The sequence below is a fragment of the Pleurodeles waltl genome, chromosome 5, assembly GCF_031143425.1.
Source record: "Pleurodeles waltl isolate 20211129_DDA chromosome 5, aPleWal1.hap1.20221129, whole genome shotgun sequence".
In the NCBI taxonomy this organism is placed as follows: Eukaryota; Metazoa; Chordata; class Amphibia; order Caudata; family Salamandridae; genus Pleurodeles; species Pleurodeles waltl.
Genome location: NC_090444.1, coordinates 1,865,456,204 through 1,865,482,585, shown reverse-complemented (window position 1 = coordinate 1,865,482,585; position 26,382 = coordinate 1,865,456,204). Strand labels below are relative to the sequence as shown.

Genomic DNA, 26,382 nt, shown 5'->3' with positions numbered 1-26,382 from the left:
CCCATGTTCCTACCTGTATGCAGCTACATAATGGTAACTCCAAACCTGGGCATGTTTGTTCTCAAACATGTCAGAATCATACCAATATTAGTTGTCTGATTGCAGGCACTCTGAGGGATAGAAGACCTCTCCCCTCTCTGCCCCCCTTCCAGTATTTGTCCTAGCAATCTTCTTGGATTTTCCAGGCAGGCCCGCGCTGCTGCCACCCTCCAGATAACTTTCTTCCCTGCTGCTGCTTGACCAGCTGAAGCAGGGGAAGGGAGAACATAGGATTTCCTATGGGAGAGTGAGTCAACACTCTCGCCCTTAGAAATAGGTGTTACAAAGTGTGGGAGGGGTAGGCTTCCAGAGCCACTGGTATCCTTTGAAGGGCACATTTGGTGCCCTCCGTGCATAATCTAGTCTACACTGGTTCAGAGACCCCCAGTCCCTGCTCTGGTGCGAAACTGGACAAAAGAAAGGGGATTGTCCACTCCCCTGTCCATACCCATCCCATGGGTGGTGCTCAGAGCACTTCCAGAGGGTCCATGGGTTCTGTCCTGCAACCTCCATTTCGACTTCTGGCCACTGGAACTGCGACTGGACCCTCCAGGAATTGACAACGCTGCATTCAACAAAGAAGCCTCTTCTGCAACTTTGTTTCCACAGCTCCTGCCAGCTTTGCAACATTTCCCCAGCCATGCATCCTCAGAAGACAGAAACTCTTCAGCCTGCACAAGAAGGCGGCGGCATCTCCCTTGGAGTGGAGTAGTCACTCCCCTGCATCTGCAGGCACCTGCTGCAAATGACGACCGGCTGCGTGGATCTCCCCTCATCTTCAGCTGTGCGTGGATCTTTCATCACAGGTGGTGGTCCGGAGTAGTCCTCTTGGTCCTCTCTGCTAGCTGTCCAACTTTGGTGGAGGTAAGCCCTTGCCTTCCCACGCAGGACAGCACCCTGTGCACCTCGTCTCTTGCAGCTGCCAAGGCTTGTTGACATCTCCTCTCAAGGGAACTTTAGGCGACGTGTAGCTCTAGTCCCGAGCACTCCTTTCTACGACGCTCAGCCCTCTGCGTGGTTCTCCTGGTGTGTGTGTGTGTGCTCCTTCTGCAACTTCTGTCCCCGCCCTGTGGGACTCCTGTGGGTGCTGCCTCTGCTCCTGTGGACTCTGTGGCACTGAGGGTTCCTTGTGACTCCCCCTCCTGGGTTGAGTCTTCATGGGCCTTGTTGGTCCCCGGTAACACCACTTTTCCACTAACTGTGAGTCTGCCTTTGCCAAGGCTTGTTGGTGGAATTCCTGCACAGACACCCCACTGCAATCCTCACTCCAGCGTGCAACATCTTCTGCATCCATCAGGAACTCTTCTTTGGCACCAGGTCTGCAGTGCTGCTCTCTTCTTTCTCACCGTCAACCAACTCCTACAAATATCCTCCTGGACTCCACTGTGACTTTTGGACTTGGTTCCCTCTCTCCACAGGTCGTTGTCTTGAGGAATCCATCGCTGGTTTCTTGCAGTCTTGTCTGGGTGTCTTCTTTTCTTCTTTTTCCTCCTTTTGGGTGGTTTGGGGAAAATCCAGTGATTTACTCCTGCTTTCCTGGTCGCTAGGGGATACTGTTCCTTACCTCTGTGGTTTTCTAGTACTCCCAGTCCCCTCTACACTTATCACTTACCTAGGTGGGGGGGGTTTCCTGTGTTCGCATTCCGTTTTTTAGTATATGGTTAGGGCTCCCCCTAGAGTCGCTATTGCTATTTGCACTGTTTTCTAACCTTTTCTCTATGCCTGTTTCTGACTAGTGTATATATTTGGTTTATTACTTGTCTCCTATTGGAGGGTTGCCCTTCTAGTATTTTGTGTTATTGTGTTCCAGAAGTAAAGTACCTTTTATTTTCGTATAACTTGAGTGTTTTCTTTCATTAGTGATAGTGCTGTGTGACTACAGTGGTATTGCATGAGCTTTGCATGTCTCTAGATAAGCCTTGGCTGCTGATCCACAGCTACCTCGAGTGCCTGGTTTCTAGACACTGCCTACACTACACTAATAGGGAATACTTATACCTGGACCTGGTATAAGGTGTAAGTACCTTAGGTACCCACCCAACACCATGTCAGCTTACTACATAGAGCAAGAGACGTTTGTAGTTGAGTTCTAATCACATATTCAAGTTTTCACGTATAACAGCAGGTATGCATGTGAAGAGTGAGCTCAACTCTCACTGGTGAGACTGTTTTGTAGAATAAATATTGATTTCCGTGCTAATGTGTGCGGTATTAGGATTGTTCATATGAAGACAGTCTTCACTTCTGTGCTCAATGGATTGGGTACGTTTGAAAGCTAGGATGTTATTTAACACTCTTAAATTCAGTGCCAGAAGGTCTGCAGAGTTTTTATGGAGGACTTTTTTGTCGCTCTGGGGCACAGGGCTTTGTCAGTGTTGTTATACACATAACCCTAGAACACAAGGGCCAGAAGATAAACAGGGAAGATCTATTAAAAGTCCTCACATTACAGACTATTTTGAAATTATACTTAATATCTATACTGGAGAACAAATGACCAAAGTAGGACCATGAACAGCTAATAAACCAAACAATACTAAAAAGAAAATAATAAAATCTCTACAAGTCCTCGACTTAACTTAAACTACATTTTCCCTTGTTAAAGTAGAATTGAAACTAAAGGCAAGAACCACCTGGTCAGAGGTATTACCTTCTGAATGTGTGAATACCTACAGAAGCCAAGTTGGTTTCTGTGGCTTCAAGCAGAAGTAGCATTTATTTGAACTGTTGTTTTGGTCCTTTTAAAGGTTAAAACAAGCAATGCATTAATCTGGAGTCTCATCCCCTTACCCCTGCGTTACTATGGGTTGTCTTTTGCTAAGCTTTGAAGGAAATCCTACGTTTTCTAAATTTTTTTGCATTTGGCTGATCATAAGTGTGTGTGCAATTTCCCTTTTTAGTTTTCAATCTTGAATAAGATTGGATGTTCAGGTTGGGTTTCTTGGCTGTCGTAGTACCTTGTATTTTTTTTCAGATCTTTAGATGAGATTTCTGCCTCAAAGCATCCTGCATTCATTTATAACTCCCGCTCCAGAGATGAGATTGTAGTTTCTCACCTGAATTCCACCATAGTTGACTAAAAATAGCCATTTCTTTCCCATGTAAATTGAGAAGCCTGCGCTTGACTTCTTCATCCCATTATTCATACAAACCTGACAGTCGCTATTAAAGGGACCTTGTAGCTCAAGATCTATGTAATGATTCTCACTCTTGTCTGAAGGCCCTTGTTGATGTCATCTCTTGTGAAGCTTGCAAGTTGTGTGTCCATATGGGAAATATCCTTATTGATACCACCTGACACTGTATGTAGGGCAAGCCTGGCATTCAAGTAGCAGAACTATCTAAATTATGAGGGGGATCAGACGATTATAAGATCGTGCATATCAAGTGGGGATTCCACAAATACGTCGCACAGGACGAGTAAGTGATTGACCTGAATGGCTGTGTTGAATCTAGCGCCAAGACATGGATTGGAATCTTGGCCCCCCAGGTTCCAAAGGCAGCAGCTCTGATCACTAGACGCATGTATCCTGTGATTGTTTTCCTTTGAGGTTTGTGCTGGGAGTCGGTGGACCCTGCCCACTGCTCCTCAGCTCCCTTCTCTCTCCCAGGGCTCACTCAGTGGAGGCCCCAGTGCGACACCATTGAGCAGGCCCAGCTCTCGCCGTTCTGCTGCGCTGCTCTTGCTCCTGTCTTCTCCTTACTTTTTCAGTGCCTCGTGGGTGATTTGCTGCGCTTTATAATTCCTTGATTGACGCTCTGTGTAAAATGCTATGTGTTGGGTACAAGCTTTTTAGTATGTGACCTGTGTCAAGTTTGTTGGGCGCAACAGTCACATAACGTTTACAACATGAGTGGGGTACGTACATGAATGAATGTATAGTGCATTATAACATTGGTTCCAGCCTGGTCCGCGGTACCCCCGATGTAATCCCACCATGCCATTGACAGTAATGATTTTTGTGTTCATATTGTTTTGAGCAATAGCCTCAATCTTTTTAGTTGCTTTTTATCACAGCTTGTATTGGGTGTGTGTAGGAAGTTGGCTCTGTATGCACTATTTCAAAGTAAGGAATAGTATGCACAGAGTCCAAGGGTTCCCCTTAGAGGTAAGATAGTGGCAAAAAGAGATAATACTAATGCTCTATTTTGTGGTAGTGTGGTCGAGCAGTAGGCTTATCAAAGGAGTAGTGTTAAGCATTTGTTGTACATACACACAGGCAATAAATGAGGAACACACACTCAGAGACAAATCCAGCCAATAGGTTTTGTTATAGAAAAATATATTTTCTTAGTTTATTTTAAGAACCACAGGTTCAAATTTTACATGTAATATCTCATTTGAAAGGTATTGCAGGTAAGTACTTTAGGAACTTTGAATCATTTCATTAGCATGTATACTTTTCCTATAAAACACAATAAGCTGTTTTAAAAGTGGACACTTAGTGCAATTTTCACAGTTCCTGGGGGAGGTAAAGTAATGTTAGTTTTCACAGGTAAGTAAGTCACTTACAGGTTTCAGTTTTTGGTCCAAGGTAGCCCACCGTTGGGGGTTCAGAGCAACCCCAAAGTTACCACACCAGCAGCTCAGGGCCGGTCAGGTGCAGAGGTCAAAGAGGTGCCCAAAACGCATAGGCTTCAATGGAGAGAAGGGGGTGCCCCGGTTCCAGTCTGCCAGCAGGTAAGTACCCGCGTCTTCGGAGGGCAGACCAGGGGGGTTTTGTAGGGCACCGGGGGGGACACAGGTCAGCACAAAAAGTACACCCTCAGCAGCGCGGGGGCGGCCGGGTGCAGTGTGCAAACACGCGTCGGGTTTGTAATGGTTTTCAATGAGAGATCAAGGGATCTCTTCAGCGTTGCAGGCAGGCAAGGGGGGGGCTCCTCGGGGTAGCCACCACCTAGGCAAGGGAGAGGGCCTCCTGGGGGTCACTCCTGCACAGGAGTTCCGTTTCTTTAGGTGCTGGGGGCTACAGGTGCAGAGTCTTTTCCAGCCGTCGGGAAAGGGAGTTCAGGCAGTCACGGTCAGGGGGAGCCTCGGGATTCCCTCTGCAGGCGTCTCTGTGGGGGCTCAGGGGGGACAACTTTGGTTACTCACAGTCGTAGAGTCGCCGGAGGGTCCTCCCTGAAGCGTTGTTTCTCCACCAGTCGAGTCGGGGTCGCCGGGTGCAGTGTTGCAAGTCTCACGCTTCTTGCGGGGAGTTGCAGGGGTCTTTAAATCTGCTACTTGAAACAAAGTTGCAGTTCTTTTGGAGCAGGGCCGCTGTCCTCTGGAGTTTCTTGTCTTTCTCGAAGCAGGGCAGTCCTCAGAGGATTCAGAGGTCGCTGGTCCCTTGGAAAGCGTCGCTGGAGCAGGTTTCTTTGGAAGGCAGGAGACAGGCCGGTAAGTCTGGAGCCAAAGCAGTTGGTGTCTTCTGTTCTTCCTCTGCAGGGGTTTTTCAGCTCAGCAGTCCTCTTCTTCTTGTAGTTTCAGGAATCTAAATTCTTAGGTTCAGGGGAGCCCTTAAATACTAAATTTAAGGGCGTGTTTAGGTCTGGGGGGTTAGTAGCCAATGGCTACTAGCCCTGAGGGTGGGTACACCCTCTTTGTGCCTCCTCCCAAGGGGAGGGGGTCACATTCCTATCCCTATTGGGGGAATCCTCCTTCTACAAGATGGAGGATTTCTAAAAGTCAGTCACCTCAGCTCAGGACACCTTAGGGGCTGTCCTGACTGGCCAGTGACTCCTCCTTGTTTTTCTCATTATCTCTCCTGGACTTGCCGCCAAAAGTGGGGGCTGTGTCCAGGGGGCAGGCATCTCCACTAGCTGGAGTGCCCTGGGGCATTGTAACACGAAGCTTGAGCCTTTGAAGCTCACTGCTAGGTGTTACAGTTCCTGCAGGGGGAGGTGTGAAGCACCTCCACCCAGAGCAGGCTTTGTTTCTGTCCTCAGAGAGCACAAAGGCTCTCACCGCATGAGGTCAGACACTCGTCTCTCAGCAGCAGGCTGGCTGGCACAGACCAGTCAGTCCTGCACTGAACAATTGGGTAAAATACAGGGGGCATCTCTAAGATGCTCTCTGTGTGCATTTTTTAATAAATCCAACACTGGCATCAGTGTGGGTTTATTATTCTGAGAAGTTTGATACTAAACTTCCCAGTATTCAGTGTAGCCATTATGGAGCTGTGGAGTTACAGACTCCCAGACCATATACTCTTATGGCTACCCTGCACTTACAATGTCTAAGGTTTTGCTTAGACACTGTAGGGGCATAGTGCTCATGCACTGGTGCCCTCACCCATGGTATAGTGCACCCTGCCTTAGGGCTGTAAGGCCTACTAGAGGGGTGACTTATCTATACTGCATAGGCATTGTGAGGTTGGCATGGCACCCTGAGGGGAGTGCCATGTTGACTTACTCATTTTGTTCCCATCAGCACACACAAGCTGGCAAGCAGTGTGTCTGTGCTGAGTGAGGGGTCCCCAGGGTGGCATAAGATATGCTGCAGCCCTTAGAGACCTTCCCTGGCATCAGGGCCCTTGGTACCAGGGGTACCAGTTACAAGGGACTTACCTGGATGCCAGGGTGTGCCAATTGTGGAATCAAAATTACATTTTAGGTGAAAGAACACTGGTGCTGGGGCCTGGTTAGCAGGGTCCCAGCACACTTCTCAGTCAAGTCAGCATCAGTATCAGGCAAAAAGTGGGGGGTAACTGCAACAGGGAGCCATTTCTTTACAGTGTGCTTCAGATTTGCACTGTTATGGTTTGGGTGAGAAAAGTCTTCTTTATGACATGGTTAGCCCTCACTTTTTGCCTGATGTCTGATGTAGCCTAGAAGTTGGTAGTGCCCAGGGCCCCTGCTTACCAGGTTCCCTGGGCCAAAGCTCTTTCCCTAAAACTGTTGTGATGCATGCATTGGCTACACCTTTAGCTACCACTATGTCTCTAGTAAAAGGTACTTAGAAAACTAGGGCATGAGATACTAAGGGTAGGCCCTTGACGGCAGCGGCACTGATTGTGCCATCCTCTAGGGCCATGCATCCAGATGCCCCCAGCACTGCCATTGCAGGCTGGGTGTCCTGGTGCAAACCTAAAACACAAACTCAAAATGGCACACTGCCTGTGCCCTGTCCACCATACTCTGCACACACTGTGGATAAGACACCCCTTTGGCAGGCCTTCCAGCCCTAAGGCAGGGTATGCCATACTATATGTGAGGGCATAGCTACATGAGCAACATGCCCCCACTGTGTCCTTGCCAAACCTCGGAGATAGTGAGTGAACATAGCAGCCATTTTAAGTATATGTGCTGGGCACAGGTCAGTGCGAGCCTCCCAACCACATGATAGCCACTCTGAACCTTGGGTTGTTTGGTATCGAACAACTCTGAATGATAAATCCAAACTGGTACCAGTATTGGATTTATCCCTAAAAATACCTAGGGATCACCTTAGAGGTGCCCCTTGCAAAAGCTAACTACCCTGGCATGGTTGCTGACTGGTACTATCAGGCCTGTCCCCTTCAGACACCTAATCTACTACCCATGGGGAGAGATCCGTCCCTCTGGTTTGTAGAACAAAGCCCTTCCTGTGTGGAGGTGCCAACACCACCTTCAGGAATGGGCAGTGCCCTGGCAGCGAGCTTCAAAGGACTAACTGCCTTTGAAACACGACCCCCAGGCCTGCCGCTAGCAGCAGATGGTAACCCCCGTGCAAACCCCCACTTTTGGTGGGAGCAGCGGCAGGAAACTCAAACAATGAATAGGAGGAGTGGCCCCATCTGGCATGCACCACCCCTAAGGTGTTGCCTGCGAGGTCTGCACTCAATTACACTTTCCTCCATCTTGGATGGAGGAAAAATAGCCAGCCAGGTATAGGGAAGTGACCCCTCCCCACAGGAAGTGGTCACTCAGTGGGTGTAGCCACCCTAAGGTAAATGGCCTATTGGTCACTATCAGGTTCCCCCTAAAACGCCCACTAAATACAGTATTTAGTGGGCATCCCTAGACCAGGAAATCCGATTAGACGTACAAAAGAACACCTGCACCAAGGAGATCCAAGGCACGAGAACTGTGGACCTACTGCAACATAGAAAAAGGTGCCAAACTGCCTCCTTCACCCAAGATCCGACAAGCGCCACTTAAGAACTGCTGTAAAACTGGAAAAACTCTATAGAACCCCAGACGACCTCCACGCTTCAAAAATTGCCATAGAGCCCCTCTAGAGGAACCACTCCACAACAGCAAGAAACCAGCAAGCCAGTGAGGGTCACTTCTCTGACCAGCCGCTAACTCCTGAACCGGATGCTGCAGCTGGACCAAACACACCGACCGCGAGGACAAACCCTGCTAGTGTGCCAAGTTTGGTGGCACTGCGCCTTCAAGTGGTCAAACCATGGCAGGACCCTGGGTATTGGTCACCTAACATCGGACACCAAGAGAACCAGCCCACCCAGGCTGAAAAAGGACCAGGAGGATGCCCCAGTCGACAACTTCAGGAACACCCAGCCTCCCACCAGAGTGCCCTCGTTGTCCTTTAAACGACACTTGAACCAACTTGCCTCCTGCTCCAGAGGGCATCCTTGTGCACAGCTCCTTGCTCACTGATTTGCTCTGCACTCGGCCTGTTCCTGCATGAAGAACCTTCTGTGCCCCAAGGGTCCCCCGCCCCTTTGACCTCAACACTCCAAGGGGACCCAGAGGAGCTATCTTTAAACTTAACTTGCAGTGCTTTTCCAAGTGGCCCTGCACCAGCTCCAGAGATCTTTCCTCGCTGGCCGCAATTCTCCAACTGGCACAATGTGCCCACCGACAACCTCGACGGACCTGCAAAAGAAAAACTTGGTAAACCAACTGTATGATTTTATATTTATTTTTAAAGGTGATCTTCATTGATTCCTATGGTGCGTAATTACGCACAAATATTTTCAATAAACTTCAAAAATTCATATCCCAAAGTACTTAACCAATCTTGATAATCTTGGTCTTAAAAATTACATACGAATCTGAAGTATTTTTGTAAATTGGTCTCCAGTTATTCCCTTGTGTGCGAGTTGCAAGATTGATACTGTGAGTACAACAAATGCTTTGCACTTTTCCACGATTGGCCTAACTGCTCGACCAAGCTACCTTAACAATTAGAACATAAGGTGATCTAGTTTTTGTTTAATTTTACTTTTTTTTTTTTTTTATAACTAATTTTTATTAGTTTTCAACACAAACCTACAACTGGTCACTGCAGAGCAGACTCAATAAATGCATACATATGCCTCTGTCCCATGGAAGACCTGTTTCGGGGCCCACATTACAAATACATTTCTCGTTGAAAACGTAGCAAGACACGTGTTTTAATAGTACGTTTCCTTTTCGGTGTCTGTGTCCAGACCTCCCATCCAAGTTGACCAAATATCATTGTGTTTTTGTGGGCAACCTCTGGCCTTGAAGACGGCCTCTTGATTTGAGCACACCAGCATACCCCTCTCTTCGACTGCGTCGGTGTGGGGGGTTTGCTCGCTAGTCAGTGTCGAGCAATGTCTCACTTTGGGACCATAAGAGCCGTTCTCACCAATTGTTTTGCTCAGGAACCCTCCACCACCTCCATGACTCCCAACAAGAGCATCGTAGGTGACATTTCTAGTGGCCCCATAACCACCATGGATAATTCTGCCAATACCTGCTCCCAGTAGCGTCCTGTAACTGGACATGACCATGCCATAAGTTGATCTAGTTTTTACCTCTGGAAACCAATGTGTGGTTGCCTGGACCCACTGCATAGTGTGCCTAGCTTTGCACACTACATAGAGAGCCAGCCTCCTACACTATGCATATTTATAATATTTGAAATTTTGTCTGCCTTAAATGAGGTACTCATTAACTTTTCTTGAGTGAAGTTGCAGTAGTGTGTGAGTATTTCTAAAACTAAAAAACTCTTGTGAAGGGCTCCTCTGAACTTGAAGGAAAACGGGCGTGCCCATCCATCTTGATCGAACTACCCTCCTTTGTCCTAAAGATCTTGGGCAGGTGAGAGGTGTGCTGTAATACACTTGTAAGACAGACATAACCAAACATGATGTGTGGTTTTTTTTTTTTTAATTTTTCAATATCTGTCCCTGCTTGAAGTTCAAGACGCTCACATTGACTCTGGTCTAGTGTGCCCTAGACCTAGAAGACTGGTTGGTAGCGCTGGACTTGAGGCATTCATAATTTCATATCCCCATCCTGTCTGCCTACAGGTGTTATCTTTGGTTCAAGGTAGGCCACAAGCACTTTCAGTTCACCCTACTCCCATTGGGCCTTACCAGCGCCCCTCAGGTGTTAACCAAGGTGATGACGGTGAACGCAGGTATGGGGTTTCATGTCTTCCCCTCTTCCACCCCCCCCCCCACCTCGATGAATGGCTGCTGAAGGTTGGCTCAACCCACCTCCAGACCATGGCGAAACATCTGATTTGCTGGAGTTCACTATAAATGTGCCAAAGTCACACCTGACTGACTGCTCTATCATAGGAGCTATACTAGACACAGTGCAGTTTCGATATTATCCTCCAGAACAGCAAGTCCAGAATATTCAGGTTATGATAGCCATGTTTTGGCCTCTATCCTGGGTTTCGGGGAGACTGACTCTGAGGCTGCTGGTCCTCATGGCCTCCTACATCCTGCTAATAAACCATACCAAATGGCATATGTGGGCTCTGCAGTGGGACTTGAAGCTCCAGTGGGCATAAGCGAAATCTGACATGGTCCGGTTCTCTGAAGGAACTACAAGAGACCTGCAATGGTGTATTACAAACCATGATTGGGTCAGAGGCAGAATCCTCATTTCCCCAACCAGATCTCACAGTAGTAACAGATGTGTCTTCTGGCATGGGATGGCCATCTGAGAGAGGTGGAGATTGGAGGACGCTGGTCTCCGGTGGAATCTGGCCTCCACAGCACTCTGCTGGAGCTTCGGGCGACTTGGCTAGCATTGAAGACATTTCTTTCCTCTGTCAAGTGGAAGTTAGTGCAGGTGTTCACTGACAACTCCACTGCATAACTCTTTGTGGGATATGTGGGAGCATAGAAAGGTCGGGCAGTACAGAAATGAACCATTTTGCGCTGGGCCATTCTCTGTATAAAAATGTTACACCTTGCTAAAAGGCAGCGTCCTGAGGGCTTAAGGGCCCATTCCACCACAGCATTAGCTCCCAGTCCTGTACATCTGTCAGGCAGCAATGTGGGCGTCCCCGCACACGTTTGCCAAACACTACTGCCTGGACAGTCAGGACCGCAGGGACAGGCATTTTGCCAGTTCGGTCCTGCAGGACTTTCTAGGTTAGAAAATGTGTCTGCAGCTCAGCGCCACGAGGCTATGGCTTAGGTATCTATTGAAAGGTAAGGAATTTAAAGCTAGACGTCTCTATCATATGAACAAGTTACTTACCTTTGGTAACACGTTATCCGGGGTAGACTATATCTAGCTGCGGATTCCTTACAACCACCCATGCCTCCCCGCTCTGCGGACTCATTTGCTAGGATCAGTGTGATCACTTTTCAGGGCCCTAGATTGGACACACAATTGTCAGTTTGCTTTGTGGCTCTGTGCTCCTGGCGTGGAAAGTCATGAGGAAAGCAACTGATGTCCGCACGCCTGTGTGGCGCCTACATATGTGATGCAATGTCACATGCGGCGACTGTGCCATGCTGAACCGAACTGAGTCAACCAATGGTGCGTTCAGGAGTATTGCTCAAGCAAAAGTTTCCAGATGCAGCCTGACTCCTGGGAAATTTAGAGGTAAGGAATAGAAGTTGTTCAGTAACGCATGTTAACAAGTACAGGCTAATTCTGTGCATTTTAGCCTGTATACAAAAGCCTGGCACATGGTTATACCGTTATTCTATGCATCTGAAATTGTGACTGTCGCCTAAAAGCAGGCTGTTTGGATTCAGGGTTATTTGCAGAAGGGACTCTTTTTTTTATTCCTCCATCCTTTTTGACGACAACTTTCCGTGATTCGTGTGTCTCTGTTTGAAAAAAAAAAAAAGGGATATGGATTAAGGAAGATTTGCCAAGGCCATGGTTGTGCTAAAGTGTGGCCAAGTAGATCTGGGTGAACAATGTACGAATGGTGAGAGATATAAAGGGGCTGTAATCTACGGTCACTGTGGACAGTAACGTGTGCTTGTTGATCGATTGAAATTCAGTGCTTGCTGCTGATTTAATGCTTGATAATTAGATTGTAACGTTAAAGATGAATTACTGTGCTACAAGTCTTCTCTGGGTTCACTACTAGTAAATGCTGTATTTGCTATGTTGAAGTGAATTAGACTGGATTTCCGTGCTTTCTTGGTAGTGTTTCAATGTGTTTTTTTTTCTTTCCTTGCAGGCCTATGAACTGTCTACTCTAACAGGGACTCAGGTGTTGCTGCTTGTTGCCAGTGAGACAGGCCATGTGTACACTTTTGCCACACGCAAGCTGCAGCCCATGATCACTAGTGAGACTGGGAAAGCACTAATCCAAACTTGCCTGAATTCTCCAGACTCTCCACCCCGTTCAGACCCCACCACAGACCAACGTATGAGTGCTACGGGTTTCGAGGAGACTGACCTCACTTACCAGGTGTCTGAGTCAGACAGCAGTGGAGAAACAAAGGTAATTGAATGTTTTCTTTTTAGCCTTGTACTGTCTTGTGATTCAAAACCATGTTTCATAATCTTTGCTCTAGAAGAGTTCTTTCAGGCAGGCTCGGTGATATTTGCCCTATTAGCCTGTCTGCTGCCACTGTGTTCTTTCTGCTGCGTTACACTGGAGAGACTGTGCTTCCAATGCATAAAATCACAGGAGGAAGTAATGTTTCTTGGTTTTTTATGTCCAAATGTTAGTATTGAGTTTTCAAATAAGAGTTGCAAGCAAAGGAAAAGAATACAGAATGAGTATTCAGCGCGGCAAGACCATGCAAACTGGTTCGGAACATTAAAATTTCAAAAGTGTCAAGTGAGAGCAACAGCGTCTCGTTGAAGGGTTCTGCAAAATCTATCTTTGCTTTGTTGTAGGAAGTTGGCTCTGTATGTACTATTTCAAAGTAAGAAATAGCATGCACAGAGTCCAAGGGTTCCCCTTTGAGGTAAGATAGTGGCAAAAAGAGATAATTCTAATGCTCTATTTTGGGGTAGTGTGGTTGAGCAGTAGGCTTATCAGAGGGTAATGTTAAGCATTTGTTGTACACACACAGGCAATAAATGGGGAACACACACTCTGAGACAATTCCAGGCCAATAGGTTTTTTATATAGAAAAATATATTTTCTTAGTTTATTTTAAGAACCACTGGTTCAAGATTTACAAACAATACTTTAAATGAAAGGTATTTCACTTAGGAACTTTGAATGAGCAAAATAGCATATACAGTTTTCACACAAATGGCAAATAGCTATTTTAAAACTAGACAGTGCAATTTTCAACAGTTCCTGGGGGAGGTAAGTGTTTGTTAGTTTTGCAGGTAAGTAAACCACCTACAGGGTTCAAAGTTGGGTCCAAGGTAGCCCACCGTTGGGGGTTCAGGGCAACCCCAAAGTTACCACACCAGCAGCTCAGGGCCGGTCAGGTGCAGAGGTCAAAGAGGTCCCCAAAACACACAGGTGCCTATGGAGAACAGTGGTGCTCCGGTTCCAGTCTGCCAGCAGGTAAGTACCTGCTTCCCTGGTGGGCAGACAATATTTTATTTGTAGAGCACGTTGGGGACGCAAGTAGGCACACAACACACCTTCAGCAGCACAGGGGCGGTTGGGTGCAGTGTGCAAAGCAGGCGTTGGGTTTTGTATTGGATTCAATGGAGGGACCAGGGTGTCACTCTGACGGTGCAGGCAGGGCACAGGGGGGCTTCTCGGGCCAGCCACCGACTGGGCTAGGCAGAGGGTCGCCCGGGGGTCACTCCTGCACTGAGGTTCGGTTCCTTCAGGTCCTGTGGGCTGCAGGTGCAGTGCTTGGTCCAGGCATCGGGTTCCTTGTTACAGGCAGTCGTGGTCAGGGAGAGCCTCTGGATTCTCTCTGCATGCATCGCTGTGGGGGTCCAGGGGGGTCGTCTCAGGCTACTCATGGGGTCGCAGTCGTCTGGGAGTCCTCCCTGTGGTGTTGGTTCTCTGGATCTTGAGCCGGGAGCGTTGGGTGCAGAGGGTGAAGTCTCATGTTTCCGGCGGGAAGAGTGAAGTCCTTAGAAGTTGCAAGAAAGTTGCAATATTGTTGCTGTTGTTGAGCAGAGCTGCTGCTCATGGGAGTTTCTTGGTCCTTGGGTTCAGGACAGACCTCTGAGGCTTCAGAGGTCGCTGGTCCCTGTCGGATGCATCGCTGTTGCAGTTTTTCAAGTCAGGAGACAGGCCGGTAGGGCTGGGGCAAAAGCAGTTGACGTCTCTGCAGGGCTTTCAGGTCAGCAGTCCTTGGTTCAGGTTGCAGGAATCTGATTTCCTGTGTTCTGGGGTGCCCCTAAATACAAAATGTAGGGGTGTGTTTAGGTATGGGGGGGCAGTAGCCAATGGCTTCTGTCCTGGAGGGTGGCTCCACCCTCTTTGTGCCTCCTCCCTGAGGGGAGGGGGGCACATCCCTGTTCCTATTAGGGAATCCTCCAAAACTAAGATGGAGGATTTCTAAAGTCAGTGGTTACCTCAGCTCAGGGCACCTTAGGGGCTGTCTTGACTATAGGTGACTCCTTGTTTTCCTCATTGTCTCCTCCAGCCTTGCCGCCAAAAGTGGGGGCAGTGGCCGAAGGGGTGGACATCTCCACTAGCTGGGATGCCCTGTGGCGCTGTAACAAAAGGGGTGAGCCTTTGAGGCTCACCGCCAGGTGTTACAGTTCCTGCAGGGGGAGGTGAGAAGCACCTCCACCCAGTACAGGCTTTGTTACTGGCCACAGAGTGACAAAGGCACTCACCCCATGTGGTGAGCAACTTGTCTGGTTGTGGCAGGCTGGCACAGACCAGTCAGTCCTGCACTGAAGGATTGGGTAAAATACAGGGGGCATCTTCTAAGATGCCCTCTGTGTGCATTTTGTAATAAAGCCAACACTGGCATCAGTGTGGGTTTATTATTCTGAGAAGTTTGATACCAAACTTCCCAGTATCCAGTGTAGCCATTATGGAGTTGTGGAGTTCGTTTTGACAAACTCCCAGACCATATACTCAGAATGGCTACTTTGTACTTAAAATGTCTAGGAATAGACTTAGACACTGTAGGGGCATATTGCTCATGCAGCTATGCCCTCACCTGTGGTGTAGTGCACCATACCTTAGGGCTGTAAGGCCTGCTAGAGGGGTGAATTACCTATGCCACAGGCAGTATTTTGTGTGCATGGCATCCCGAGGGGGATGCCATGTCGACTTTGCCTTTTTCTTCCCACCAACACACACAATCTGCTATGGCAGGGTGCATGTGTTAGGTGAGGGGTCCCTTAGGGTTGCACAGCACATGCTGCAGCCCTTGGGGACCTTCCCTGGTCATGGGGCCCTTGGTACCACTAGTACCTTTTACAAGCGACTTATCTGTGTGCCAGGGATGTGCCAGTTGTGGAACAATGGTACATTTTTAAGGGAAGAACACTGGTGCTGGGGCCTGGTTAGCAGGGTCCCAGCACACTTCTCCGACAAGTTAGCATCAATATCAGGCCAAAAGTGGGTGGGTAACTTCAACAGGGAGCCATTTTCCTACAGCAAAGTTGTCTTAGGTGCTCAGAGCTATGAGGTGAGGGCGATGTCAGTCACCTCTTGTTGAAAGTGTGCTAGGGGGACATCAGGTGCTGTCATAGGCAGCTCACCTCCTTATATCGGAGGGCATCATTTTCTGCTGCCCCCGACTTGCCCACCATGCCGTGGTCCAGGCTACTTGGAGCCTGAAGATCCTTTGGAGTAGGAGTCAACAAGTCTTGGTTGCTACAAGAGTCAGTTTGCACAAGTGGTTGCCTTTAAGGAGCCCCAAGAGTGCATATCATAATGCCACCTATACTGGTATTAGTATTGGGGTATGATTCCGACATGCTTAATAACAATTATGCCTAGGTTCGGAGTTACAATTATGTAGCTGGACCACAGTGAGCGACCTGTGGCCAGTACAGGAGTAAAATGGCTTCCCCGCACTTACAAAGTCCAGTTCGTTGGAACTTGAGTTCGTAGGGGCACCTCCATTCAAGCAGGGGTGCCATTACACACAGCACCTTGCACCCTGCCCTCTGGGCTAGGAGGGCCTACCATGGGGGTGACTTACAGTGACCTGGTGCAGTGAAAGGGTGCATGCACCTTTTCACGCAGGCTGCAATGGCAGGCCCGCAGACAGTTTGCTTGGGCTCCAATAGGTGGCACAATACATGCTTCAGCCCCTGGGGGGGACCCCTGGTGAACCAATGCCCTGAGTACCTAAGTACCATATACTAGGGACTTACAGGGGTACACCAGTATGTCAATTGTGGGGGTAAAGGGTACTAAAGTGACAATTTAGAAGAGAGAGCACATTCACTGTGGTCCTGGTTAGAAGGATCCCAGTGAAAAGTCTAAACACAGTAATAACCAGGCAAAAAGTGGGGGTAACTATGCCAAAAACAGTGATTTCCTACACCTACGACAGTCAGCTTTTTACAGATACATAGTTTGACTTCTGGACTGCGGTTAAGGTACATAGATTTATACTATGGGCTCTGAGGGAGGTGTGTAATTGTCTAACCTGAAGCCCCAAGCCAAGGGCAGCAAGGAGTACTCTTCCCCTCTGCTGGGGTCAGTACATGGATGCACTGATGCTTGCATGTTTGAGTATATGCGCTCTAGAATAGAACAGCTACACAACAGCAAGCGAAGGAAGATGCATTTGCGTCAGATAGTGGCCAGTCAAACACAAAGGCCCATTGAGGCACAGCACAATAGCTGCATGTATGCGTGCGTATATTTCTGGAATGTGCCCCTGGCCGGCTAGCAATGGAGCGTTTTTAAGGATACATGGCGAAGGCAGAGCTAGCGGAAGGGGTGACAAGTCAGTCTATCCGAGATCATGTCTTAAAGAATTTAATTTTCAATTTCCTCCTAAATTGTGGGTGGGTTGCTGCTGCTTTCACGATGGAGCAATGTTCCAGATCAGGTCCCTAAGTAATGGAAATATCAATGTATGGTCAAACATACAGTTCTGGAAATAAACAGTTATACCTGGGAACATTTAAAAAAAAAAAAAAAACACTGAAACTGCTGAGTGCTCTCACGTGGTACACTGTGATTCAGTAATGTTTGTGCGTAACACATTTAGTTTGTGGTTTGTGAACCCTTCTGGTAATGGATCATCACGATGACTCCTAGTTAACGTAGCTTGAGAACGGGGGAAACCAAGACGAAGAATGCGGAAGAAGATGTAAGAAAAAGAGAAAACGAGGATCTATGTCTAAAAGTAGGAGACACATGAAGAATGTGATGCATGACATGCAGAACTAACAAAATTGCCAAAGGCAGGCTTCCTCAGAGGGAAATGTGCTTGAAAAGTAGTAAGGAAAACTCCTGAAATAAGCGAGGAGAGCAGTGAAAGGAATAAGTGATGATCCTGAGAAGGATTATTGTATGAAATAGCCCTCGGATATCGAGTCCGAATGGTCTCTGTCCTGGAAATGGCTAACCGAGAGGATCTTGAGGGGCCCTTGCACCCGAGCCTGCTCCTCTGGAGTCTGTCCAGTGCTGGGCTGCAGAGGCGACAAATGCCATGGATAACGTTCTGGCTCTTACAGTTGGAGAAATATTTTAGTGGTGTTTGAATTTCCCGCAAGAGAAATCTTCAGTCTCAATGGTGAATAGACAGACAATGCAGTTCCCATATTTGAAAATGGCTTGCATGGGGCGGTAAACCCCATGCATCAAAGTAATTTCTCTATTAAGGCAACAGAAACCGCAGGGCAGTCCACAGTTTGACTTTGTTGCACTGAGTTATACTTTTGCATAAAGATTTGCTACGCCTTTGCCAAGAAGGAACCTCCTGAGGGAATCCATGCTCGCTTTTCCAGAGCTAGGTCCCAGGGGAGAACTGGTAGCTAGGAATTGTTTTCTGGTGACGTGGGAACCTTTCCACACTTTCCCGAGGCGCTGTTGCTTGTGCTCAGAAGTGAGGAGGGATGATCATTTCACACCCTCTGTTCTCCAGGATTTCCTTGTCTGACGTTTACTTCAACCCCCATGTCTTAGCGAAGGTACTGCTAAGGAATCTGCTTGAGGTGACAAATCTGCAGGTAGAAGTATCCAGCAGAAGAAAGTTACTTACCTCTGGTAACAATCTCTATGGTGCATTCTTTACCTTCATATTCCTCACCCATCTACCAGTCTTCAAGGATCGTTCTAGACCGTTGAAGGTTCCAGTCTTGTTTTCGCACTACACTGCCAGTGATCGGATCCTTGTGTGTGCTGCTAGGGGCACCTGAAAAATGGACAGGAAACTCACTTTTTGCTTCCATGGTGGGACGTTTTCTTGTGGATTGATGGACCCAGCTGTCCCTCTACTTTCTGACATAGGAGAGCGATGAAAGATTTTGAGATCCAGTCTGACACCGGGGGATATTCAAAAGGCGAGGAATCTGTAGGTAGAGTATAAACTAGTTAAGTTGTTACTGAAGTAACTTACTTAGAATTCTGACATTTCATACGCTTACACTGGGACATGTTGATCAATTTGTTTGGCAGAATGCGAATTGTTCTTTCTGGACAAACTGGGTTTGTATAGTCCTCTACACACTCAAGACTTCAAGAAATGTTGCAATGGTTTGTCCCAAGAGATGTTATGTTTGTAGAGTATCACCGACTAGATTAAGAAAATACAGATAAAATGCAGTAAGCCTACAAGCAGGGGTCTATCATGAGTTACCAACCTGTTCACTCAACCTGGGCGACCCCAAACGAGATCTGTACCCTTTGAGTGAAGACACAAAATGCAAACACTTCACCTCCAGGGTCCCAACCCCTTAAGGAAATGCAGCCTCACTGAACATTTGATATTTCATCAACTGCATTGATTCAATTAGTACTATGTGTATTAAGGCTGCTCGTGATTCTAATCTCCCGACACTGGGCATAACGTTTGTGGTGTTCCTTTCTTACGACTAGTGCAGCCAAAAGTGCTCCCCCTTCCAGTTTCAGCAGACACGTTAGGGGGTGCAGTTTGTCTCCCAGAACCAAGAAGGTTACAGCTAGCACTGAGGCCTCTTAAGTCGCAGCATCTTTTCTAACAGTTATGCTGCACTGTAAAGTTGACAAGAGAAGTAAACTGGTATGGAGAAAGTACTTTACAGGATCAAAACGTATGCACTTGTTATATTCCACATTAAGCAATGCATCTTTAGGGATACACAAAGCAGTGCATGCAGCATATTCAAAGGGAACATATTGGACCCATTTTTCAAATCAGTCATGAAATGTTTTGTGGAAGAGCCACTGAAATGGTGTCTGCTACCTTCTGCCCCTCCTGTGTGTGTTGTGTTTTTTTTTTTTTTTTTTTTAACGTATGTTTATTGGCATTTCCACACAATAAAGCAGTTACATCAATGTCACTTTTCCGCAAAAATACCAACGTTAATTGAGCTTAGCAGGCTTAATGATGATCTGCAGACTGTGGGGTAAGAATCGTCCATATTGTACAGCGGACAGGTGTGTAACACAAATACTATAGTAAGTGTGACATAGATATCTAACCATAGGAAGAGGGAGACCACTAACGTATTGAACTATTCCTGCCCTCCAAACTGCTCGAAGATAGGAGTCCCCAGTAGAGAGGCAAGGTTCTGCCCCTCCAAACTCTCTTCCATGCATCACTTATCAGCTATAAGCATCAACCGTCCGCCCCTGCTCTTGAATGGAATCTGACTTTATTCTGGACATGCCTCATGGAACCTCCCTGAATACACACTTACAACCGTAAAACATTGGGGTATAAAAACAGCATTTTAATAGCTATGTCCTTGCTTAGAAGAGTTGGTGAATTTAGACTTATACAGTACAAGAGCGCGGTATCCTACACAAGGATGACATTCTAAATGTGGTTTTAAATTTCTGTACTACCCAGACTCCACGTGGTTCTGCAGATGTAAGTAGTGCAGTCATGCAGTCCAAGCTACAGACCTGAATACAGAGAACGATCCGTCCTTTGCATTACATGCTAAACAGATTCAGGGAACAACAGTCACTAAAGCTAACATAGCAAGATGGACTGTACAAACAATCCGAAAATGTCATTCACTGGTGATTCCTTCGGGTAAAACTGAAGACACATTTAACAAAAAAGGAACGTTTTGAGTCCTGTTTGTTCAGCTGAAACATAGTCACCCAAACATACATTCACCAAACACTAGTATGTGGATAAGGAGACAGAATGAGGTTCTAGTAGTTAACACTTAACAGTCGTTGGGCACAACTTAAATTCCACACTCTTCCTCAGTGAAGTGATGAAACTACACAGCATAGGATCGCAAATAGTTTAACACTACAAAAGGAACTAGTTAATCTCAGTAACCATAGGCATGCAGTGCCTCTAGAGTCACGTGCCATCCTCCTGCCTCTCCGGTGAAGGAGAAAAATAGGTGTTTAAAAAAAAACTGCATTTATTTTGAGTAATTTCAAAGTCTGACACTAGATGTCAGAATGCACAACATGTGAACAGAAGACCATCACGCTGCAAAACATTTATACAGTCTCTCTCCTCCACTTAGAACTTAACATACTATCGACCAAACATAGAATTGCAAACACCCACAAACTAATAAAACAATCTCCATTTTTAAACTGGTCCAGGAGCTCTGAAATGTTTCATGTAGAGCTGATCTGAAGAAGTGACAGTTGCATCATACGCTTGCAGATAAGCAATTCCGTAGTCTAGTTAAGGTATCAGTTTGTGTGTTCCAGGTAGCTAATCTAGTAAGCAAACCACTTTTTCCTCCCGAATGGAAAAAAGCATCACGTTGCATATGTAGGTACCCAGTATACAGTTGTCTCCTTTAAGGAATCCAGGAGCTCTTGTGTTTTGTGTGCTGCTTAGGTCCTTACTAATGCAATTTAGTTTTTTGCTCTGTAGAGCACGGATCTTATTGAGTGATTTATTTATTTTTATTTTTTCCCCCCTATGCCGACTTCTTTTTAGATCTGATTTATTCGTTATGAAGCTTTGTTTAAAGTTTTTTTTTTTTAATTTTTTTTTTTAGGTTAGATTGGACATCTACCATGGAACTTGAGGTAACTCACTGGGACACAGTTGGTGTTCTTCAGAGAACCTGTACCTTAATCTACATTCCCGCTCCGGTTCTCTGTTTAGACAATCAATCTTGAAAGCCTCTGAGGTAGACAGTTTTCCATACAGGCCTCCCTTAACATATGTGGATCCACAGTTGAGGCTCACTTTTGTACAGTTTTAATTTTAAGATTAGGGCTTCTAAATCTCAGCGCAATTATTCAATAATTAAAGCTACAGTTTCATTTGGCATGGAGCATCACACGGAGATCGCAGATGTTGAGCCTTGCTTTTTTTGTCTGTAGAGGGCCCTCTCCACTCAGCTGCACCTCAGCTAGTGATGCTACTACCTGTAGCAGTTGCTGCTGAGCCATTTCTAGCGGCGGTGTACCAGTCAGTTACTGGTGTCTGTCTCTGAGCCTTCAGTGATGGCATTCTCCTCTAATCGACCTTTCATCTGCACCAGCTCTGCTTGTGAAACCCTGAGGTTTGGAGGGTTCCAGTGAGGGCAAGTAAAATTGAGAAGGGTTCTGCTGGATGGGAGGCCTGGAACGAAATTTAAACATGATTGGTTGTAGTCTTGATCTGAAGCAGAGACAGGAATATGTTGTAAAGTAATTTGCTGACTGTGACATAAAATGGCTAGCAGGCTTGTAGGACTCATTACATCCTACGTCTGTGGACTAAAACGAAACAATGCATATGTGAGAATGATCTCCATTAACAAGGTGTTCTCTGTTGCTACACTCTTTACCAGCCAATAGTTCCTAGAGAGTATGATTTTTGCTTCTCTATCGCCATTGGGTCCTCTGAGGATTCATGTCTCCTGAGTATTCTTTCAATGATCTGTCACTACTCAAGCTAGAGTTTTGTTCAGCAGTAGTGTCAAAGTTACCAGATGTGGTAACTGCACAGAGTTTCATGGTTTTCAATAGCAATTAGTCCTATGTAAGCAACTCCCAGGGGACGAAAGACTGCGCTTGCACAGCCATGTTTTACCGGTCTTTCACAATATTCATACTGAGTAGCTGCCATCGCTGCAGAGCTGTAAGGTCTGCGTGGCAGATGATCACCAAGGTTTATAGAAGTTGCACAGAAGAAAGCCAGCATGCAGCAGTACTAGAAACCCACACTAACCATAGTGACCCCCCAAAAGCAAATAATTAGGAGCTGTTGGGGTGTTGTCTTTTATGCTGAACCCACAATATTGCTGCCATGAGTGTTGCTCCTGGAATCTCCCCATAGTTGTAGCTTCTCTCAAAATAATGCGCCAAACGCAGAGACGTGCCCATCACAAATATATCTTAGTCTTGCACTGCCAACAGTGTGCCCCTTCACAGGCACGCAAACGGTCAACAACATGCATAAATGGGCCTTTGCATACATCATGACAGCTGGACTGTATCAGTGGTAGGTATGGTAGAGGACATCTGGAATCGAATAGGAAAATGTGCCTAAAGTAATCTCCCCCTCCCGCTTAACCCTCTCGTCAAAGAAGCTGCTGAAAGCAGTATCTCACACGGTCTGAGAAAGCACTCAAAAGAAGTGATCTACACTTTCCCTACAGAAGGATTCAAAGAAAAGACTTGTTTTTACACTTTAATGGAAATTCCTTGGAAGATTTCTGTCACAGCCCAACAAAACTATGCACTGGCTAGGCATACCCATATGCAAGTGACTCCGCCAAGCATATCTCGCAGACCAAGAAGGGAGAACAAAGTTGACGTTTTCACTGAGATAATTCTAATCCATGTCTACAAGATGTTAGTGTAGATTACTGTAATGAAATGCCTCCTTGGCATGGTTACCCCCTGACTTTTTGCCTTTGCTGATTCTATGTTTTGAATTGAAAGTGTGCTGAGGCCTGCTAACCAGGCCCCAGCACCAGTGTTCTTTCCCTAACCTGTACTTTTGATTCCACAATTGGCACACCCTGGCATCCAGGTAAGTCCCTTGTAACTGGTACCCCTGGTACCAAGGGACCTGATGCCAGGGAAGGTCTCTAAGGGCTGCAGCATATCTTATGCCACCCTGGGGACCCCTCACTCAGCACAGACACACTGCTTACCAGCTTGTGTGTGCTGGTGAGAACAAAACGAGTAAGTCAACATGGCACTCCCCTCAGGGTGCCATGCCAACCTCACACTGCCTGTGCAGTATAGATAAGTCACCCCTCTAGTAGGCCTTACAGCCCTAAGGCAGGGTGCACTATACCATAGGTGAGGGCACCAGTACATGAGTACTGTGCCCCTACAGTGTCTAAGCCAAACCTTAGACATTGTAAGTGCAGGGTAGCCATAAGAGTATATGGTCTGGGAGTCTGTCAAACACGGACTCCACAGCACCATAATGGCTACACTGAAAACTGGGAAGTTTGGTATCAAACTTCTCAGCACAATAAATGCACACTGATGCCAGTGTACATTTTATTGTGAAATACACCCCAGAGGGCACCTTAGAGGTGCCCCCTGAAACCTTAACCGACTATCTGTGTAGGCTGACTAGTTCCAGCAGCCTGCCACAACCGAGACATGTTGCTGGCCCCATGGGGAGAGTGCCTTTGTCACTCTGAGGCCAGTAACCAAGCCTGCACTGGGTGGAGATGCTAACACCTCCCCCAGGCAGGAGCTGTCACACCTGGCGGTGAGCCTCAAAGGCTCACCCCTTTGTGCCAGCACCGCAGGACACTCCAGCTAGTGGAGTTGCCCGCCCGCTCCGGCCACGGCCCCCACTTTTGGCGGCAAGGCCGGAGGAAATAATGAGAATAACAAGGAGGAGTCACTGGCCAGTCAGGACAGTCCCTAAGGTATCCTGAGCTGAAGTGACTCTAACTTTTAGAAATCCTCCATCTTGCAGATGGAGGATTCCCCAATAGGATTAGGGATGTGACCCCCTCCCCTTGGAAGGAGGCACAAAGAGGGTGTACCCACCCTCAGGGCTAGTAGCCATTGGCTACTAACCCCCCAGACCTAAACACGCCCTTAAATTTAGTATTTAAGGGCTCCCCTGAACCTAAGAATTTAGATTCCTGAAACCTACAAGAAGAAGAAGAAGACTGCTGAGCTGAAAAACCCCTGCAGAGGAAGAACAGAAGACACCAACTGCTTTGGCCCCAGTCCTACCGGCCTGTCTCCTGCCTTCCAAAGAACCCTGCTCCAGCGACGCTTTCCAAAGGACCAGCGACCTCTGAATCCTCAGAGGACTGCCCTGCTTCAAGCAAAACAAGGAACTCCCAAGGACAGCGGCCCTGCTCCAAAAGAACTGCAACTTTGTTTCAAGGAGCAGACTTAAAGACCCCTGCAACTCCCCGCAAGAAGCGTGAGACTTGCAACACTGCACCCGGCGACCCCGACTCGACTGGTGGAGAACCAACACCTCAGGAAGGACCCTCCGGCGACTCCGAGACCGTGAGTAACCAAAGCTGTCCCCCCTGAACCCCCACAGCGACGCCTGCAGAGGGAATCCCGAGGCTCCCCCTGACCGCGACTGCCTGAACTCCATTTCCCGACGGCTGGAAAAGACCCTGCACCCGCAGCCCCCAGCACCTAAAGGAACGGAACTCCTGTGCAGGAGTGACCCCCAGGAGGCCCTCTCCCTTGCCCAGGTGGTGGCTACCCCGAGGAGCCCCCCCCCCCCCCCCCCCTTGCCTGCCTGCAACGCTGAAGAGATCCCTTGATCTCTCATTGATTTACATTGAAAACCCGACGCTTGTTTCTACACTGCACCCGGCCGCCCCAGTGCCGCTGAGGGTGTACTTTTTGTGTGAACTTGTGTCCCCCCCCCCGGTGCCCTACAAAACCCCCCTGGTCTGCTCTCCGAAGACGCGGGTACTTACCTGCTGGCAGACCGGAACCGGGGCACCCCCTTCTCTCCATTGCAGCCTATGCGTTTTGGGCACCTCTTTGACCTCTGCACCTGACCGGCCCTGAGCTGCTGGTGTGGTAACTTTGGGGTTGCTCTGAACCCCCAACGGTGGGCTACCTTGGACCCAAACCTGAGACTTGTAAGTGATTTACTTACCTGACAAAACTAACAAAAACTTACCTCCCTCAGGAACTGTGAAAATTGTACTAAGTGTCCACTTTTAAAACCGCTTATTGTGTTTTATGTAAAAAGTATACATGCTAATGTAATGATTCAAAGTTCCTAAAGTACTTACCTGCAATACCTTTCAAATGAGATATTACATGTAGAATTTGAACCTGTGGTTTTTAAAATAAACTAAGAAAAGATATTTTTCTATAACAAAACCTGTTGGCTGGATTTGTCTCTGAGTGTGTGTTCCTCATTTATTGCCTGTGTGTATGTACAACAAATGCTTAACACTACTCCTTTGATAAGCCTACTGCTCGACCACACTACCACAAAGTAGAGCATTAGTATTATCTCTTTTTGCCACTATCTTACCTCTAAGGGGAACCCTTGGACTCTGTGCATACTATTCCTTACTTTGAAATAGTGCATACAGAGCCAACTTCCTACAATTACCATCAGTCAAGTCAACTGACTTGGAAGTGTTGTCAACTTAAGGGCTGGGGCTAGGGTAGCCGAGGGACCGTCACAAAACTAAATTTAACATTTGACATTCCCAAGGCTATTAGGGGTTATTTTTGAAATAGTACAGTAATTGTATGACATCTGATGCAGATGGCCTTTTGAATCCTTGAGGTAACCACAGAGACTGCACAGACCTGGCTTTAATAAAAATACAAATCAACAGATAATAAACCAGTTCTTCGATATGATTATTTACCTGTTTTTGATTCTAGTTTCCCTTTTAAGAACACAGCTGACTTTTCTCCAGCATTTGTTTTGAGTACCTCTAAGAGGAGTAATGGGAAAGATCTTCATGGTATGACTCCCAACAGCAGCATGACCCAAGGCTGCTTTTTGAAGGAACAACCCCTTACTGGAGTAGGTGTAACAGAGGCATGCCTTCCTATAAATCCAGGATGAAAGCCAGGATTTCTTGTGGTAGAACAAGAGCATGCTTGCCTCTCTCATCTAGAAATATGTGCCGTGGCTCATGTAAATGCTTTGTCCTCGTATGGCTTTTTTTTAAATGTCATGTCTTGGCCTCACTGGGCTTAACAGAAAAATATAATTCAGTCATTCACCGCTGAGACTTTGTTCAGTGCTTACAATGATCGTCAAAATGAAAGTGGAGGGTGAA

At 47.1% G+C, this 26,382-nt stretch overlaps 1 protein-coding gene across 3 annotated transcripts in view; it reads left to right on the top strand.

The window, feature by feature from the left end:
• Positions 1-26,382, top strand: part of SRF (serum response factor) — a 284,214-nt gene that overhangs the window by 21,518 nt on the left and 236,314 nt on the right. For all 3 annotated transcript variants that reach the window (XM_069236403.1, XM_069236402.1, XM_069236404.1), the window contains exon 2: positions 12,380-12,646. In XM_069236403.1, the coding sequence (XP_069092504.1) occupies positions 12,380-12,646 (267 nt within the window). The remainder of the gene's footprint in view (positions 1-12,379; positions 12,647-26,382) is intronic.